Source organism: Halichoerus grypus, chromosome 1 (assembly GCF_964656455.1).
Source record: "Halichoerus grypus chromosome 1, mHalGry1.hap1.1, whole genome shotgun sequence".
Classification (NCBI taxonomy): domain Eukaryota; kingdom Metazoa; phylum Chordata; class Mammalia; order Carnivora; family Phocidae; genus Halichoerus; species Halichoerus grypus.
The window spans coordinates 166439636-166458300 of record NC_135712.1 but is presented as its reverse complement, the minus strand read 5'-3'; the positions used below and the strand labels follow the sequence as shown (position 1 = coordinate 166458300).

General features: G+C 50.7%; 2 protein-coding genes across 8 annotated transcripts; one reads left to right on the top strand and one right to left on the bottom strand.

Annotated features, from left to right (window-relative positions):
• The first annotated feature begins 103 nt into the window (after positions 1-103).
• On the top strand, positions 104-18395 carry OGG1 (8-oxoguanine DNA glycosylase). Of its 7 annotated transcripts, XM_036079803.2 has the most exons (8): positions 104-191; positions 453-560; positions 995-1242; positions 1828-2007; positions 3450-3631; positions 4474-4624; positions 4761-4810; positions 5042-5436. In XM_036079803.2, the coding sequence occupies exons 2-8, from the start codon at positions 454-456 to the stop codon at positions 5321-5323; spliced, it is 1200 nt and encodes a 399-aa protein (XP_035935696.2). In that variant the 5' UTR covers positions 104-191; position 453; the 3' UTR covers positions 5324-5436. The 7 variants fall into 7 exon arrangements, with proteins under 7 accessions (XP_035935696.2, XP_035935702.2, XP_077931617.1 ...); XM_036079805.2 differs by lacking the exon at positions 104-191 and having other exon boundaries at positions 269-560; positions 1118-1242; XM_036079808.2 differs by lacking the exon at positions 104-191 and having other exon boundaries at positions 272-560; positions 5122-5436.
• CAMK1 (calcium/calmodulin dependent protein kinase I) lies at positions 5372-16423 on the bottom strand. The gene is made up of 12 exons (XM_036079814.2): positions 16269-16423; positions 14121-14235; positions 11750-11881; positions 10222-10296; positions 9998-10136; positions 9035-9161; positions 8865-8940; positions 8059-8171; positions 7387-7465; positions 7203-7290; positions 5760-5877; positions 5372-5651 (listed from the first exon to the last, which is right to left on the bottom strand). The coding sequence occupies exons 2-12, from the start codon at positions 14201-14203 to the stop codon at positions 5569-5571; spliced, it is 1113 nt and encodes a 370-aa protein (XP_035935707.1). The 5' UTR covers positions 14204-14235; positions 16269-16423; the 3' UTR covers positions 5372-5568.
• Positions 18396-18665: the final 270 nt, after the last annotated feature.

The window sequence follows — 18665 nt, the reverse complement described above, 5'->3', positions numbered from 1 at the left end:
GCGCCTCTCACTTCTTCGCGGATTGGCTACCTCCGGATCCAATAAGCCAGGCCTGAGTCCTACTTCCGGGGAGAGTGAGGTCGGCCCCCTGGAGAAGCCGGAAGAGTGCATTTGCGCGCGCTTCCCAAAGTCGCGACAGCTCGGAGGACAGTGGTGCGCGCCGCGCGGGAGGCGGGGGCCGGGGAGGATACGTAAGGAGGAAGGGCGGAGGATTGGGGGGGAGGGGCCCTTGCGGACCGTAAGGGGCGGGGCCTACGGGGAGTGGAAGAATTAAATGAAACTGGGCGGGCCTTAAGTAAACTAGGGGGCAAGGGCTTGGTGGGCGAGGCCTTAAGGGATGTGTAGTCTGTGTGGGCGTGGTCTTTTGGCTACGGGAGATCTGGTACCGAGTGGGCAGGGCCATTATGAGGCGGAGCCTGGCGTGGAATTGTTCGCTCCCTTCTGCTATGCAGCATGGGGCATCGTACTCTAGCTTCTTTCCCGGCCCTGTGGGCCTCCATCCCCTGTCCACGCTCGGAGCTGCGCCTGGACCTGGTTCTGGCTTCCGGACAGTCCTTCCGGTGAGTGACCCTGACTCCTGGACCCTCGACACTGCAGGTCTGGAGTGTAAAGGAATGTTGGGGCTGATGGAAGAAACCTCAGGGTACAAAAGAGGAAACTGAGGCACGGGTGGTGAGCCTGTTTACCCCCTTTATAAAGTGGAGGTAAAAAAGCAGTGCAGGGGCACTTGGGTGGCCGAGTCGGAAGCATCCGACTCTTGATCTCTGCTCAGGTCTTGATCTCAGGGTCATGAGTTCAAGCCCCGCGTTGGGCTCCACGCTGGACATGGAGCCAACTTAAAAGAAAAAAAAAGCCAGTGTATTGTTGTGAGGATCAAATGACTTGGCATTTCCTAAGTCGGTTTTGTGTATGAAGCTGTTGTAGGATGGGAGGGCCCCAAAGGGTGCAAGAAGGAAAACTGAGTACCAGGGCTGCTGTGTGCCTGGGGGCTCAGGTGGAGGGAACAAAACCCTGCGCACTGGACTGGAGTGCTGGCGAACCAGGTATGGACACTGACCCAGACTGAGGAGCAGCTCTACTGTACTGTGTACCGAGGTGACAAGGGATGGGTTGGCAGGCCTACACCAGAAGAGCTAAAGACTGTGCACCAGTACTTCCAGCTGGATGTCAGCCTGGCTCAACTATATCACCACTGGAGTTCTGTGGACCCCCACTTTCAAGAGGTGGCTCAGAAATTCCAAGGTGAGTTCAAGGATTGGGGCAGGGGTTGGAGTTCTTGTAATTTGGTTAAATTACACAGTTTCACCATCTGTAAAATGGGGATTATATCAGAATTTTACAAGGGTTCGTAAATCAGAATTTTACAAGGATTAAAGGAGTTAATTTAACGTGTAAAGCTTTGCTTAGAATAGTACCTGACACATAGTAATTATTTATTACTATTATTATTGTTCTGCTGATTACCACAGTGTAGTGACAAGGATATTGGACCAAATCCTGGCTGTGTGACCTAGGGCAGGTGACGTCATTCACTCTGTAAATATTTACATAGCATCTGCTATGGGACTGGGGATATAGCAGTGAACAAAACAGACACAAATCCCCATCCTCATAGTGTTTACATTGTGCCTTCTATATCTGTGAAATGTAATGATAGCCCAGACCTCATGGATTCTATGAGGAATGAGAGTTCTGGTGTTGCTTTCTCTAACAACACTGTCCGTCATTCCCCCGGGATGCTTCTAGGTCTTTGGTGCCTAGGATCTGAGGGTAAGAAGAGGCCACTCCTGACAGCAGGTCTGTATCCTATCCCCTACCTTTCCCTAGGTGTGAGACTCCTGCAACAGGACCCTATCGAGTGCCTTTTCTCCTTCATCTGTTCCTCCAACAACAACATTGCTCGCATAACTGGCATGGTAGAACGGCTCTGTCAGGCCTTCGGACCTCGGCTCATCCAGCTTGATGATGTCACCTACCATGGCTTCCCCAGCCTGCAGGCCCTGGCTGGTGAGTAGGTGGGTCCCTGCCCTCAGACCCTCCAATAGCTTTCAGGGTCTCTTCACTTCTGCCCTGGTCCCCATCTCCCATCTCAAAGCTTCTTGCCTTCCCAAACACTGCCCTCTTCCAGAACCACCTTGCCTGGTCTGATCAGCCCCACCAAATCCTCCCCGTCTGTCCCTAAAATGTCAGCACCTCACTAGTCTTTGCTTTATACCCCATGGGTTCAGTGCTTCATCAAAAAAAAAAAACAAAAACAAAAACAAAAAAACCCAACTATATATAGTATATGGTACTTTGGGATTAAGAGCACTCATTCTGGAGACAGACTGCCTAGGTCTGAATTCTACCTTTGGCACTTGACATCTAGCTGGATGACCTTGAGCACATTATTTAGTCTCTCTGTGTCAGTTTTTTCATCTGGAACAAGATAATAATGGCACCTACCTATCAGAGTTGCCACAAGGGTGAAGTAAAGAAATACACATACTGCACCTAGGACAGTGTTTGACATACAGGAATTATGCAGAAAATTTAAGTTGCCATCTCTAAGGGAACCCAAAAATTTTGCATCCAAGAACATTAGTGTTCTTCATAGCAGCCCTGTAAGGCAAGTATTTTACAGAGGCAAATATATCAGTTGGCAGATGTGAGAATAAAGTGAAGAGAAGTGCTTAGGGACTGCATAGTAAGGAAACAGGCCAGCTAGAGAAAAGAATGTTTTTGGTACTTAGAAACCCCGTCTTGGGGGGGTTGAGGAATAGAAACCCAGTCTCGTGTCTCAGCTCCCAGTTTAGTAGTCATAAGACCAAAAGAATTCATTTACCTATCCAAGCTTCTCTTGTTTGTAGGATGGGAATAACAGTTTCTATTCAGAAGGGTTTGAGTGGTGAGTAAAGCATTCATGAGGCAGGGTGCTCTAAGGGTCTAAGAGCATGGGCTTTGGTTTCCCAGACCTGGGTGCAAGATCCCATCTACACCCTGTCCTTTCTTGAGTAAGTTATTACCCTAAATAGTAGTGCTGTCATCAGGGTCCTTGAGAAAAGTGTAATAATGTGCCTAAAGCACTTTGCCCCCACACGATACCCAGCACTTGATAATAGAAGCTATTGTTGTTATTATGGTTATCATTTGAGATCATAGATGTGAATGCACTTTGGAAAGGTTAAAGAACTCAACTGGGGAGTTCCACTAGGGCAAGTCCTTCTTGTCCCTGCTCCAGTGCCCAACACCGGGTAGTAGGTGCTCAGAAAACATTTGTAGAGGGGCAGAACCCAGGCTTTAACCCTTACCTTTGCACAAGTAAGTGTCCTGGCATCTCCCAAAGGGCAATGAGGTGGGAGAGAGGTGCCTAGGGAAAGCATTCCTGTGGGGCAGAGGGCTCACACATTAGCTTGAAGACAGGAAGTATTTGAAGATGCCTGACCCCTACTTTCCCCAACTCCCAACAGGGCCAGAGGTAGAGGCTCAGCTCAGGAAGCTGGGCCTGGGGTACCGTGCCCGCTACGTGAGTGCCAGTGCTCGAGCCATCCTAGAAGAACAGGGCGGGCTACCCTGGCTGCGGCAGCTGCACATGGCCCCCTATGAGGAGGCCCACAAGGCCCTCTGCACCTTGCCCGGGGTGGGCACCAAGGTGAGGTCCCACTGGGATAGGATCTACCCTCACCACCCATGTGGAGAATAGCAGAGAAGGAGATAAGGCAGGCCTGAGAGCTGGGTACATGCTTGGCTTCTGGAGGCAGGGCAGGAAGAGAAAGGATACAAGCAGATGTTTTATTAGAGAAAATGCAAAGTGCAGAAGGAATATAAAGGACTTTGTCCCTTGAGTGCATTTTTAAAAAGGCTATTTGTTCAGGTGCACATATACACTGCTATATGTGTACAAAAATTTCCAGAAGGAACCACAGGAAACTTAATAGTGGTTACCTTTGGGAAGACAAGTGGAAAGATGTTTTTCCTTTTCATGTTGTTCTTATCTTGAAATTATATGTACTTATAAAAGTTTTTGTTTAATATCAACAAGGTTTGCTAGCAGTAAAATGATTGGGAATTGGGCATTTATTGTTTTCTTCTTTATACTTCTCTCTAGATTAAAAATGGATTTTTGTTTAAAAACCTTTTTTAATGGGCTCTGAACTTCAGCCCAACAGAGAATCTTGGTTCTGCCTCTTCTAGCCTTGTAACCTTGGCTAAGTCACTTCACCTTTCTGAACCTGTTTTCTTGTTTGCAGAAAGGATATAGTACTGCCTTCTTCCCAGGTTACGATGAGAACCTGGCCCACATGGGTGTTCACACAGTAGAAATCTCATCATAGCTATTTTTAAAGTTATTACAAGAGGGTGTATATTGATGGAGAATGTAAAATAATAGTAACCTTGGAGTGGAGAAGGAAACAGCCAGCTTTGGGACCAGAAGCAGGATGCTGGCTGGATCCTGCCATTCCTCCTCTGTGGCTCACTCTTTTTCTTTCAAAGGTGGCTGACTGCATCTGCTTGATGGCCCTAGACAAGCCCCAGGCTGTGCCCGTGGATGTCCACATGTGGCAGATTGCCCAGCGTGACTACAGCTGGCACCCCACCACGTCCCAGGCCAAGGGTCCAAGCCCCCAGGCTAACAAGGAACTGGGTAAGGAGAGAGTGCGACACTGGAGCTGGTAGTGGGCTGAGGTGGTAGAAACTTTTCACACCTCTCCATAAAATCCCACTCCTGTGGATAGGGAGTAGGAGGGCCAATTAATTTCACCTTATCGCTTCTGGTGTAGGAAGCTTTTTCCGGAGCCTGTGGGGACCTTATGCTGGCTGGGCCCAAGCAGTAAGTGTACTGAAGCTTCTCTTCCTCCTCCTCTTCATCCTCCTCCTCCTCCTCCTCCTCCTCCTCCTCCTCCCACCCAGACCCCTTAGGACTCCTCCCCGAGCCCTGACCCACTTGACTCCTCTACCACCACCGCCATTCCAGGTGGTCCTCCAGGACTTTTCACCCACCCCAGCCCTGACTCTAGTGGGCGCTCCTTGCCCTGACCCTGCTCCCCGTGAACTCTTGTAGCTCTCCACACTGCCACCAGCCCCACCAGCCCTGACTCCGTGTACCCTGACCCCCCAGAGTGTCCTCCCTGCTGCCCCCAGGTACTGTTCAGTGCTGACCTGCACCAACCCCACCGGGCTCAGGAGCCACCAGCAAAGCGCAGGAGATCTACAGACCCAGAGGGCTAGGTGGGGGGCACTGGACAAAGGGGTTCCCCAAATACCTCTCCCCCCATCCAGTCTTGTGTTGGGAAAGGGGCTTCCTGCAACTACCACAGGGACCAGGTGCACTCAAATTAAGTAGTTTGCACAGCAGTGTGGGGTGAGGATTCTCTGGAGAGACAGAGCTACCTATGTTTTTATCTCTTCCCTTTATTACAAGAAAGAACAATAAAATAGAAACATTTGTATGGAAAATGCAGCAGAGGAGTGATAGGGAAAGGGGTGGGGAGGCGGCGGGGCAGGGTAACTCTCCAATTCAGGGAGGGAAGGGGAGCAGGGTGCCCCAACCCCTCCAAAGCGAAGGGTTCGGACCCTGGATCCGGGGCCCTAGAGCTGTGGGGGCAGCGCAGGGGACAGTCCCGGACCTGGCTCCGTGCAGCCATCTCGACAGCAGCAGCCAGCCGCTGGCCCTGCATGAGGAGAGAGAACAGAGTTGGCCGTAGGCGCAGACCCTCTACACCAGCCTGGATGCCTCTTCATGGACCACTCACGCCCTTGCACAGAGCACTGGTCCTCACCCCCAGCTGCTGGTGTCAGCAGCTCCCCGTGGCTCGCCGTCGGTCCCTGCCCCTCCTGGCTGGTGCCCAGCTGGAGCTTCCTCATGTGCCGCACCACGGCCGTGGCATTGAAAGCTTGCTGTGGGGAGAAGGGGGAGATCATGTGACAGGGTCTAGTGGTGGGAATCTTGCACTGGTTTTGTTACTTTTCCTTCAGGTGTTAGTGGTTGCTCCGCTAAAGCCCCTGAAACCTCTACAAGTCTTTATTAAACGACACTCAGCCATGTTATATATTTACACACACATGCATGCATATATATAAAATGTGTGTATATGAACAAGTATATATTATAACCCTTTATAATTAATTCATGTTCACATCATCGCAAACACTTAATATAGCAGCATGTGTCAGGCACTGTTCTAAGCACTTTATTTAGCAATTCATTTAATCTTCACAAAGGTCTTTGAGGTGGGCTCTGTTAGTGTCACCATTGCCACAGGAGAAAACTGAGGCACAGGGAGTTTGAATAACTTGCCCACATGCCTGTGTGTATCATTCTTTATTTAACATATCCACCAAGGTGTCCGGCACATCCCTTAAATTCACCATGTCCAAAACCAGAATCATACCCCCCCAAGTGTGTACCCCTGGGATCCCCATCTCAGTGATAGTACCACCATTCACCATTTCCCCAACCAAAATCTTGGGCTAGCCTTTGACATCTCTCCTGCCAACATCTCAAAATACATCATTTGTTGTCAGTTCTACCTCCTAAAGGACTTCTGAGCCATCCACTGTTCTCAGGTCCAAGCCCTTACCATCTCCTGCCCACATCTCTGCTATAGCCTCCCAGCTGTGACTCCATGCCTCTCTCTGCACCCTGAGAGCCCTTTCTGGAAGGCAGGTTACTGCTGAAAATCCTTCTGGGGCTCGCCAGTATCTTCAGGACTGAGTCCGTTCTCCACTGTGGCACTTGAGGCCTCTACCTGCATTTCCAGTCTGGGCTCCTGCCCCGCAGCCCCTCCAGTCCGGGCTTACTGAACACGTGCACCTCCCTGAATGGCCACATTCTCTCTCTCTTGCCTCTGGCCCTCTGCATGCCAGTTCCCTTTGCCTCAGACATGATTCTGCTGTACCTGGCTAATTCCTACCTAGCTGTCAAGTCTGATAGGTCTGTCAGGCCATCAGCATCCTTCCAGGACCCCGTAGATTGGAGTAGATGTCTCTAAGAGTTATACTGTTCTCCCTCTAGACTTGGAGGTCAGGGACTCTCACTGGGATAGAGTAGGTGTCAGGGAGTGTTGAATGAATGAATGAATGAATGAGGTTCTTTAGTAAGCATCCCTGAGCAGTTACTGTGTGCTTGACTTGATGCTAGGTGCTGTGGGAGCTGAGGTCTGGAGTGGGGTGGGGAGGACGCCTGGGGAGGCTGGGACTCAGGATTAGGAACGTGGGCTCACCTTCCACTTGCTCTTGGCAAAATTCTTCTTGATCTGCTCGCTCACCGACTGGTGAATATTCTTATCTAGAGCCGTATCTCCTGCAATCCTAGGATGGGGGTGTGTGGAGGGTTGTCTGTGAAGGCAGAGGCAGGCTTGAGGGCCCCAGACCCCACCCCAGCTTGCAGCTTGTGGGAGCTCTCACCATGGGTGCTGCAAGGCCTGTTCACAGGTGAACCTCTTTTCAGGATCCTTCTCCATCAAGTGCTGGATAAAGTCTTTGGCTGAATCCCCAAGGCAAGAGCAAAGACAGAAACAGCATGGTGGTGCCTGTGGACACCCCCAAGACAAAACCCACCCCCTCAGGTCTGGCCTGGCATTTAAGCAAGACAAGAGGCCAGATCTGTCCATCCACCACCCGACCCCACTTGTACTCTTTCTCTAAGCCCCCCCCCCACCACAGCCTTCCAGCTCTCTTTTTCCCTTATGAAAAACTTGTTCTTAAAGAAGATTCTACTCAGTGTATTCACACTGATGTGTAAGTGACTGATAATGGCTTCATAGGTTTGCCTCCTAATAGGAGGCACAAAAGGACAGATGAAAACCTTTATGGTGGTGTTTTAGGCATTAGGAAGTCAAATGGGTGAGGTATTTTCAAAAATACTATTTTTGAAGGCTGAATGAATGCATGCCTACAAGCTTCTCAGACCGGGGGCCAGGCAGAGGGAAGCACCTGGGGTGGGGTGTCTGGTCTTGAAGACAGCTCTTAGTTTGGGGCTGGGGAATCTGACCAAAGGCAGGCAGTGAAGAGACCCCAAAACAGATGTGAAAGGCACCAGAGGTAGGGCCCAGGGGAAGAAGGCAAAGCCTCAAATACCAGAGTCAGAGATGTCGTCCCAGTAAGGAGAGTCAAACTCGTACTCGGCCTTCAAAATCTGTTCAAAGAGTTTGGCATCATTCTCGTCATAGAAGGGGGGGTAACCGCAGAGCCTGGGCAGGGAGAAACTCATCCTCATATCCACTTTCAGTGCACCCATTGGCTCCAGGATGGGGCTTTGGGGCAGTCTCGGGTCAGGCAGCACCCACAGGAAGGAGTTCCCCCTTTTACAAAGAGGGGATATCTGCCCCTCTCTGATTTTTTTCATTCCTGTCCAGCTACACCAGCCTTTCTGTTTCTTAATTTGCTACCATCTTCCCTTCCTCAGGGCCTTTGCACTTGCTGTTCCTTCTGCCTAAACCGTTCTTCCCCCACACCTCGAATGTCTGGCTCCCTCACTTCATTCAGGAGGCTATTCAAATGTCACCTCCTAAGAAAGGACTTTCCTGGCCTCCTTATCTAAAATGGCATCCATCCCCATCTCCCTACCCTGCTTGATTTTTCTTCATAGTATTTTAATACCTGACATTATTTTATAGATTTGTTTACTTGTTTATTATCTATCTCCCCTACTAGAGTTTTTCCTCCCTGAGGGCAGGCACTTTGTTTTGTTCTCTGCTAAATCCCCAGTGCTTAGCATAGTGCCAGAAACATAGTATGTATTGAATGAAGTAGTCTTACTCATTAATTGGTAGATATAAACATAGGCGGCAGGAAAGAAGAAATAGCAGAGAGGAGGAAGAGAGCAAAGTAGGGGAGAGGAGAATGCTGGAGCCACATGCCCCAATGGCCAAGCCCCCACTCACAGAATGTAGGCAATGACCCCAATGGACCAGCAATCCACTGCCTTGCTGTAGGGCTTCTGGGCCAGGACCTCAGGGGCTATGGAGGGAAAGGGACATGGTGGTGACAAATCTCTGCCCTGCAGCTCCCGATTCCTCCCCTACACATAGCCCCAGCCCAGGATGCTCCATACCCACGTATCCTGGGGTTCCACAGGCTGTGGAGAGCACACTGCCAGGGTCCTCCATCTTGGAGAGACCAAAGTCAGAGATCATGATCTTGGAGTCTTCATCCAGGCTGTAGTACAACAGATTCTCTGGCTTGGAAGGGGGAGGGAAAGGAAGAGGCAGAGATGGCCAGACGCTGGCAGAACCATCTGCCTCCCCAAGCACCCCTCAAAAACTGAGCCTCCCAAAAGCCACTGTGGCTTCATGGCTGCCATCTTGGTTGAAGGCACATGAAACTCAAGGAAGTTCTCAAGGAGGTTAAAAGTACCAGAAAGGACAAGGGCCTCGGGAATGTGAGAAGGAATTTTCTATAAACTTGAGGTTTATATTGTGAGCCCTGAATAATTTTTGAGCACCTACTGTGTGCCAGATCCTGTGCTAGTGCTTGATTTCATTTCATCCTTACCACATCCCTGTCAGGCCAATCTGAATAATCCCCCTTTACAGATGGGAAAACTGATGCCTTGAGAGGCAAAGTGACTTGCCTGAGAACCTACAGTTAGGGAGTAGTAGGGACAGAATTCAAGCCCAGATCTGTCTCACCCCAGCGCTTTTCTAGACCGGAGGAGATGTACTACAAAATGTGAATCCATCATAGTCTCTGAGGTGTAGGATTTCAGGGGTTTCTGGCTTCCTTCTTTATGTTTTGCTGTCCCCTCCAAGTTTTCTACAAAGAGCAAGGGGGACTTTTATTATGAGAAAAAGACCTAGCCATTATTTGGACAAAATACCAGCTCCATTCACCTTTGTATCCATTTAAGTGTCCAAACTGGAAGGGGAGGAGGCAGTTTAGGCTTTACAGGGTGCATTTTGCAGAAGGGAAGCCAAAGCTCAGGGAAGGGGTAAGAGTTGCCCCAGGTCATACAGTGAGGGGTTTGCGGAGGCCCCACCCGGCACCCCAGCTCACCACACACCCTCTCTCACCCCACCTTGAGGTCTCGGTGTACGATGCCCAGGTCGTGCAGGTACTTGACGGCATCTAGCACCTGGAAGATGAGGCGGCTGGCGTCCCGCTCTGTGTAGAAGCCTTTCTCCACAATGCGGTCAAACAGCTCCCCGCCGGACACCCTGCAGCCGGGGACAGGACAGTCTGGCCACAGAGTCTAGGGAGGGGCAGCAGGGAGAGGTGTGAGCAAGGGGTGAGGCCACTCACAGCTGCATGATGAGGTAGAGGTGACCCCCACTCTCATAGATGTCATCCAGGGCTACAATGTTGGGGTGCTTGATCCTGAAAGGAGAAATGAGGAAGTTCAGAGCTGAGGACAGCTCAGCCACTTTGCTGCCCTCACCTCGAAAGGCCACTACTGCAGACCTGGGCAGGACAAACCAGAGTTCTGTCCCAAAAGGAAAAGCTGATTTACCACAATTTATTATGATGTAATGGAAGGTAGGAGAGCACAGAGATAAACAAACACTGGGCCCTGGCGTCAGGCCCATCGGACTGGGTCTCACCTGCCTCTAGTGCGTGCTTTTTGGGGGCAAGTCTTTTCACCTTGCAGCACTGATCAATACACGATTTTAAAATGTTTCTGTGTTTATAAGTCTGTCAGCCTCCGCCACCAGAACACCAGCTCCAGGAGACCAGGGGCTTTATCTTACCATTGTTCCTCCCACACCTGGGGTAGAGTAAGTGCTCACTTATTCATTGAATATTAAGCCTCAGTTTCCTCATCTATAACATGAAGCCAATGACTTCCCTCAGTACTTCCCTCAAAGAGTTGGGGTGAGGATGACGTAAGAAAATGCAGATAAGAATCTCGGCATAATGCCTGGTACACAGTGAATGCTCAATAAATGAACCAATGATGGTGACTGAGCTTGACAGAAGCCATGGCTCTGCCACAAAGTTGCTAGGTGACCTTGGGCGAATCCCTTACCCTCTCTGGGCCTCAGTCCCCTCCCCCACCCAGTAGTGGAAATTATCATTTCATCCCTGCCCAGGGTGGTTGGAAAGCTCAGGAGAGAGGATGGAAGTGAAGGTTCTCTATCAGCTTTCCAGTGAGGGCAGGAGGTTTCACATCAGTATGAGCTAATCATAGACTAGTTGGTTATTTAATCAGAGGGTCATGAGACAGGCATTTTTTAACTTCCTGAGTGGCTTGGCTTTAATACATAGGGGGGAGCTTGAGGTAGGTCTACGATCGCACCAGTTGAGATACATTGCTTCGAGCCACATTCAAGGATTGGCTTTTAGATCTGACTGAACAGATTAAACCACTGTAAATAAGCAGTGGCATTTCAGTCACATCTGTCATGTTAACTGCTGCACCAGACACATGAAATAAAGGAACCTCTAGGGACGCCTGGGTGGCTCAGTCGGTTGGGCGGCTGCCTTTGGCTCAGGTCATGATCCCGGTGCCCTGGGATCGAGTCCTGCATCGGGCTCCTTGCTCAGCAGGGAGCCTGTTTCTCCCTCTGCCTGCAGCTCCCCCTGCTTGTACTCTTGCTCACTCTCGCCCACGCTCTCTCTAACAAATAAATAAATAAATAAAACTTAAAAAAAAAAAAAAAGGAACCTCTAATGTTCTCCACAACCCTGCCAAGTGGAGATTATTACCCCATTTTATAAATGAGCAATTTGAGGCTCACAGGTTAAACGATTTGCCCAAAGCAGAGGTAGGAAGAGAATGGGAGGAGTCAAGGCAGGGTCAACCCCGGCAGAAACACTGTGGCCCACGCACTTGTGCAGGACAGCGATCTCATTCTCCATGCTGCCCTCCTTGCCCTCCAGAGCCTTCTTGGCGATGCATTTGATGGCCACCAGCTTGTGAGTTCTCTTATCTTCTGCCAGGATTACCTCTGAGAAGGCCCCCCTGCAGAGAGAGGGAATTCATGAGCTGGGGAACTGGAACCTTAGCTTCCCTTCAGCCCCTCCTCCATACCCCTAAGGGTTGGGTGACCACCTGTGAACCAAGGATGTGGGATGAGCCTCCCTCCATCACTCTTCCACCCCCTGGTCCGTGCGGTGGTCACATGACCCAGGTCTGGCCAATCAAGAGTAGCCTATCCTTGGCCACAGTAATTGGGTCCTGTGATGCAAGCCAGGTTACTGGCACTTTGAGAATGAGCTGCTCTTTCCTGCCAAGCTGGTAAGATGCGAGCCTGGAGCTAATGGTGGTTATCTTTGCCACCACTTAAGAAGAGCCTGCTTGAGAATGAAGGTAACACAAAGGAAATCAGAGCTAAGAAATTCCTAATGACAATTTCCTGGGGCTCCTGGGTGGCTCAGTCATTAAGTGTCTGCCTTCAGCTCAGGTCATAATCTCGGAGTCCTGGGATCGAGCCCCACATCGGGCTCCCTGCTGGGCGGGAGGCCTGCTTCTCCCTCTCCCACTCCCCCCACTTGTGTTCCCTCTCTCGCTGTCTCTCTCTCTGTCAAATAAATAAAATCTTAAAAAAAAAAAAAAAGAAATTCCTGATGACAATTTCCTGATAACATCATGTGAGTCTCTGAATCCAGCCATGCCTGATGTTTATGCCCTCAGCTTATTGATTTATGCATAACTGGTTCATTTTTTTCTGCTACAGTCAATTTGAGTCATGGTTTATTAACACCTTTTATATCCTTGAAGAACCATCAGCATCACCTGGGAACTTTTTTATGAGTGCAGAATCTCAGGTCTCAACCCCAGACCCACTAAGTCAGAATCTGCATTTTAACAAGATCTTCAGGTAATCTGTACGCTCACTGAAATTTGAGAAGCAATATTTTACAACAAGCTCTTAGAAAAGAGCAAACTCATTTGCACTAGAGTTCACTGATAAGGAGGATTTACTGGAGTATTTTTCTAGTACTTTTTGCTTTCCCTGGGATAAGAGGAAGTCATATGTCAAAAGCATCTCTTGTGGTGAAATCTCAGAGGGAGAAACAGGCTCCCTGCTGAGCACCAGACACATGAAATAAAGGAACCTCTAGGGACGCCTGGGTGGCTCAGTCGGTTGGGCATCTGCCTTTGGCTCAGGTCGTGATCTCGGGGTCCCAGGGTTGAGCCCCATGTCAGCCTCCCTGCTCCATGGGGAGCCTACTTCTCCCTCTGCCTCTCCCCTGGCTTGTGCTCTCTCTCTCAAATAAATAAATAAAATCTTGGAAAACAAACAAACAAAAAAAACTAGTGACTGTGGTAGCCTCATTGCTGGTTTCCAGTCTTGTCCCTCTCCAATTTACCCTCCACGCTTTGGCCAGAGTGACCATCCTGAATTGCAAGCCTGAGAAATGTCTTAAATGTCTTCCTATGGCTCATGAGACAAAGTCCAGCCTCCATAGCTTGGCTTTCAAGGCCTTACATGACCTGTTCTCTCTTCTCAGCCTCTTCTTCCACTCTTCCCCAGTCTCTGATTATAATAAGCTCTATCATTCTTTTCCTCTTTCCACACATAACCTGCTTCTCAGCCTTTGCTTATGCCCTTCCTTCTGCCTAGAATGCCCTTCTCCCTCTCTGACAAGTGCATTTCTGCTTATCCTTCAGTCCCTAGCTCAAATACCCACTTCTCCAGAAAGGTTTCCCCAGGCAGAAGCCACCATTCTGGGCTCTACAAAGTCCTCATTCCTGACTTTAACGGGAGCACATCATACACCCTGTTGTCATTTTCCCTGGGTGTGTTTCCCTCACATGTTTAGGATCGACTTGAGGGGCAGAGATCAGGTTTGAGTTATTTCTGGATTCCCACCACTGAGAAAAGAACCATGCCCAGCTTCAGTTCCTAACCTAGGCCAAAACCCCCAGCTCTTGGCCAAAAATTGGAAAAACTGGCTCCTTCCTTCTCCCCTACTTCGTTCTCTTCACAGGAACCCAGAGCTGCAGCCAAGAGCAGCATCTGTTCTACCCACTGTCAGCCAGAAGTGAAAACATGGGCCAGACTGGGCCATGGCAAGGCTGCCACGGGGCCAGGACTATAGGAAACAGGAAGCGGTGATCAACTGACCAGAGGAAGTACCACCCTGGACTCAGTCTCCCCAGCCAGCCAGGCCCAAGAGTGAAGACCTTCCCAACCCACCCCCTAGTTCAGAGACAGCCTCCCCTGCCAGCCCCGCTTGCCTGCCCTGAGACTCACGTTCCCAGAACATCACGGAAGTCGTAAATGTCCCTAATGTCCTCCACCTGCTTCCAGCTGGGGCCGTCCACTGCCCCCGGCATGGCCCACTGCCCCCTGGCCACAGCCAGGGCTCCTGAGAAGGGGAATGGAGGGAAAAGACTCAGTGGGGCCCAGCCTTCTATGTTGGAACTTCGGGAACTGAGGCCCCATTCAGTCATTCAGCCTGCATTTATTCATTCCTTGACTGATTCATTTGACAAAATTATTCAGCAAATTCATTCATTCACCAGTCATTTGTTCTTCCCACAAGTCCTCATGCCTAGAGGAAAATCCTTCAGGGTGGCAGCAGAAGTCTTTTTTCAACAAACTCATTCGTTCACTAATTTATTCAGCTTACATCCCAGTTTCTCCCTTTTCAAATCCAAACACTCAGGTGGACACTGACCCCCAGGAGGACAGCAGAGAAGACCCCAGAGCAGCTTGTAGAAGCACAGGGTCCTGGAGGGTCCCCCTATCCCCAGAACCAGCAATGTCTCAGCCCCACCCTGGGAATTGCTGGGGTGTCTCCTCTCCTTCCTCTTTCTTCTCCCACCCAGCCTCTCGGAAATCAGGTTTCCAGCAGCCTGGGCTTCCAGCAATATCTCAGCCATGTTTTTAAATAGCTCCTTTTGCACTGTTACCACGGCAACAACAGCCACAGCTGGAGCTCCCCAGGCCTCCTATTACCCCCTCTCCCTCCTGGCTCCCTGTTTGGGTCCCAGAAGCCTGAGAAATGGGCTTCTTCTGACCCTGATCCAGCCTGTACCTTTCTCCATTGAGACCTCTGTCAGCCGGAGGGTGGGAGTTCTCTCCCCATTTATCAGATGGACAATGGGGAGACTGAGGTTGGCAATGGATAGGGACTGGGTCCATCTTTGCCCAAATGATGATTGGCTGGGGTCCAGCTAAGCTTGCTGAGGACAAAGGACTTTGATGGGGCCACTCTCAGCTTGTCTTTCCAATATGCAGCCAGATTGGGGCCCATTCAGAGCCCAGCATGCTGTGTGACCTCAAGGAAGGCACTTTCCCTTTCTGTTTCCTCTGTGGGAGAATGAGGGATGGTGTCCTGACTAGAGTCCCTGGTGTGAGATCCCACTCCTTGGATGGGACCTGGTTCTCAGGAAGGGCCTGACCACCCATCCCAGGGGCAGAAACTTTTAGGAAAGGAGACGTTATGGTAAGTTCTCAAGGCAGAGTTTTAAAACCCACCTGGAGGCTTGGCAAATGCAACCCTCACAGGTCCACAGACACACCCGAACACGCCGAGCTCCACCCACACCTCTGAAGCAGAATACCTGCCCCAAGATTCAGTACATTCCATACCCAGATACCCCAACACCCGATCATACATGGAAACCCAGACATCAGCACACATGTCCACACACACACTCCCCCCACACATCCTCACACCCAAACAGCCCTCCCACGGATCCCTCTTACACCCCCCCAAAACACACATCTGCACACACACACACACACATTCCTCACCTATGTACCGGACATCCCAGATTCACTCATACCCTTCATCCTGTTTCTATACACCCTAGAAACTCCTGTGCTCCAAACCCACCCCAACTCCTTACACACCTAACTTCAAACATCCTCAATACACAATCGTATAGCCTCAACTCTTACTACTCTTGAGCCAGATACCAGCATGCACAACACTTGGACACACATCTGCAACAAAAACACTGATTCCCAGACACCCCCCACCTATAAATATACCCTTACACGCAACTCCGTATCTGATCCACATGCCTGTGCTAAGACATTAGCACAACCCAACACAGCCCCCACACATCTATAGCTCCAAATGCCAAGTCCGTCCATATTCAGGCCCAGCCGAACACAGGCGCGCGCGCACACACACACACACACACATACACACACCCTCCCCACCTTCCTCTAGTACCCACTCAGTTCCCCCACAGCCGCCCAGCACCTGCTGGGCCTCGGGCCGAGGTTGGAGAGAAAGGCCCTGCCCTGCCTCTCCCTGCCCATCCAGAGCCCAGCCCGTCCGGGCACCCACTCCCATCCTTGGGGGAGGGTATCCAGCGACTGGGGCCGTCTGGCCACCCCTCCTCCGCGCCCCGGAGCACAGGCGGGGCGGCCCCTGGGCTGTACCTGCGGCTGCCCCGCCGCGGGGCTGGCTGGGAGGCCCGAGGTGGCTGGCGCCGAGCTCTGGCTGCCGGTTGCCGTCCGCCGCCGCTCCGCTCCTGGCTCGCCCGCCCGCTCTCTCGCTGGGGCTCGGCTCGGGCTCTGCTGGCCCCCTCCGCCCGCCTGCGGCTCTGATGTCAGTGGAGGAGGAGCCTGCGGCGGGGGGACGAGGGACTGGGAGGCTCCGCTGCGCTCCCGGGCTGGGGAAGGGGCGCGGTGGTTGAGGAGGAATCCCCTAGTTCAGGTCAGATCCTCTTTTGGACTCTTCCCTCCCCTCCTCTCTCCTGGAGCCCCCATTTCACAGAGGGGACAACTGAGGCCCTGAGAGCTGAAGGGTTCAAAATCAGCAGTTGGTCAGAGGAAAAATCGAATTCGAATCCAGGTCTGTGTGATGTCAGATACTGGCGGGTTCCACCCAGTCGTCTTGTGGAGTTTGAGACCAGTTCTGGGAGCTCCCTTGGGGATCTTGGGCTCTTTCTCCCCATTCCCGCTCACCCCCCACCTTTCCCTCAGTGCCCCAAAGGGAATTAGGCCCTCAAAAGGGCTCAGGAGACTGATGGGGGTGGGGATGAAGGGGTAGAGAAAGGGCAAAGCAAGAGTAGACAGTGAAGAGAAAGGAGGCAGTTGTAGGGAGGTGGCCCCAGTTGACAGGCAGGAAAACAGACCCGGTGTTCCTGTTCCAGTCCCCTGCACCTGCCCCTCAAAATAGGTGTGGTGCCCCCGAGGGACTGGGACAGGGAGGGGGAGGGGGGGAGGGAATTAAATCAGGATCCTGGAGGAAGCAGGCCAAAGAAGACCAAAGTGCCACGGGACTGGGCGGGTGCCAAAGGCTGATGGCTAGGGGCCAGGTTTGGAGTGAGGGGGGAGCACAAATTGCTCCTGGGGTGTGGGCAGGGGGCCAAGGGACCTGACTGAGGTCCTCTTGCGCAAGTCTTTCCTTGGGAAGAAATTTGGTGCAGGCGGAGAGAGGGAGGAATTCAAAGGAAGTGTGGGTGGGGCTGGATTGGGGCCAGTCAGAGAAGGCACATTGCTGTGACCCCCCACTCCACCTCCCTCACTTCCCACTGCCCAAATTTCTGCAGTTTCCAGTGGGACGTAGGAAAAGGACAATGCTTACCCCAAATCAATTTCCACTGGCTTTTACCTCTCTTATCCTTGGGACTAGGTCAGGGGTGGTCGATGTTATGCCCATTTTACAGAGAGAGGACGATGGCTGAGGTTCCTAGAAAGGCTTTAAAGACTGACTTGAGTCACACTTCACCTCTCTGAGACTCAGTTTTTTCATCTGGAATATGGGAATATGGAGGACCAACTCAGAATTCTCCTGAGAATTCTGTGAGATAATGAATGTGAAGTGCCTGGAATATTGTAGGGGTTCAAATATGAAAGCTAGACTTAGTGTAAACTGAGGCTCCGAGAAGGGACTTGATTTGTCCAGGGGCAAGGGACTAAGGGGCAATTTCCTTCCCCTGAATCTCAGTATCTCAGACTTCCTAGTCCATGGAAAATCACATTTCCTGCCTAGGGCTGAGCCCCTACTCTCCCCTATACCCACCCATTGAGCTAGAATTGTTTCACCACAAATTCCTGTTTATCTCATTGACAATATTCCTAAGGTGATAAGGTAGTCTCTGCCTGAAGACTTGTACAACTTTTATACTCTGTTTTACATTTTGCCTGCTTTTGAGCATGTTTGAGGGCACTTACACTTTCTTTTTTTAACAAATACATTCTCTTTTATTTTTAAAATATTTCTACCAAACAAGTAATTACGTCAGATACTAAAAACACACAAAGACCATCCTTGTCACTGATCAGATTCTTTCACTTGCCAAATAACAGAATCCCAACCAAAGCCAGCTTCATCGAAGAGGAAACTGTGACTGCAAGACTGAAGGAAGAACACCATGGATCAGGGTCTTGGAGACTGGAACTGGAGACACAAGACTCACAGGATTTGCTTTGCTTCTCTCCTGTCTCGATTTCTCTGCACGTTGACTTCCCTTCCTCTGCAGAGTGATCTCTCTGCCTGGCAGAAAACATGGTGTGAGGCAGACCCAGCTTTCCAAATAAACCCAGCAGGAGAGCTATATACCCACTTTCATATATCAGTCTCAGGGAAGGACTCTGATGAGTTCTGCTAGAGTAACATGCCTACCGCTTGGCCCCAAACAAACTATTGCCAAGGAAATAAGGTACTATATTGGGCAAATGTACTGTCACGGGCAGCCACACCATGGGATGAAGACGAGTATCTTGCCAAAAGGAAATAAGGGTGCTGGGCACACTTTGAATAACAAATCCATCCCAGCCCTGCTCCCATTAATCAGAAATAACCAGTATTAGTATTTTTGCTACATATTC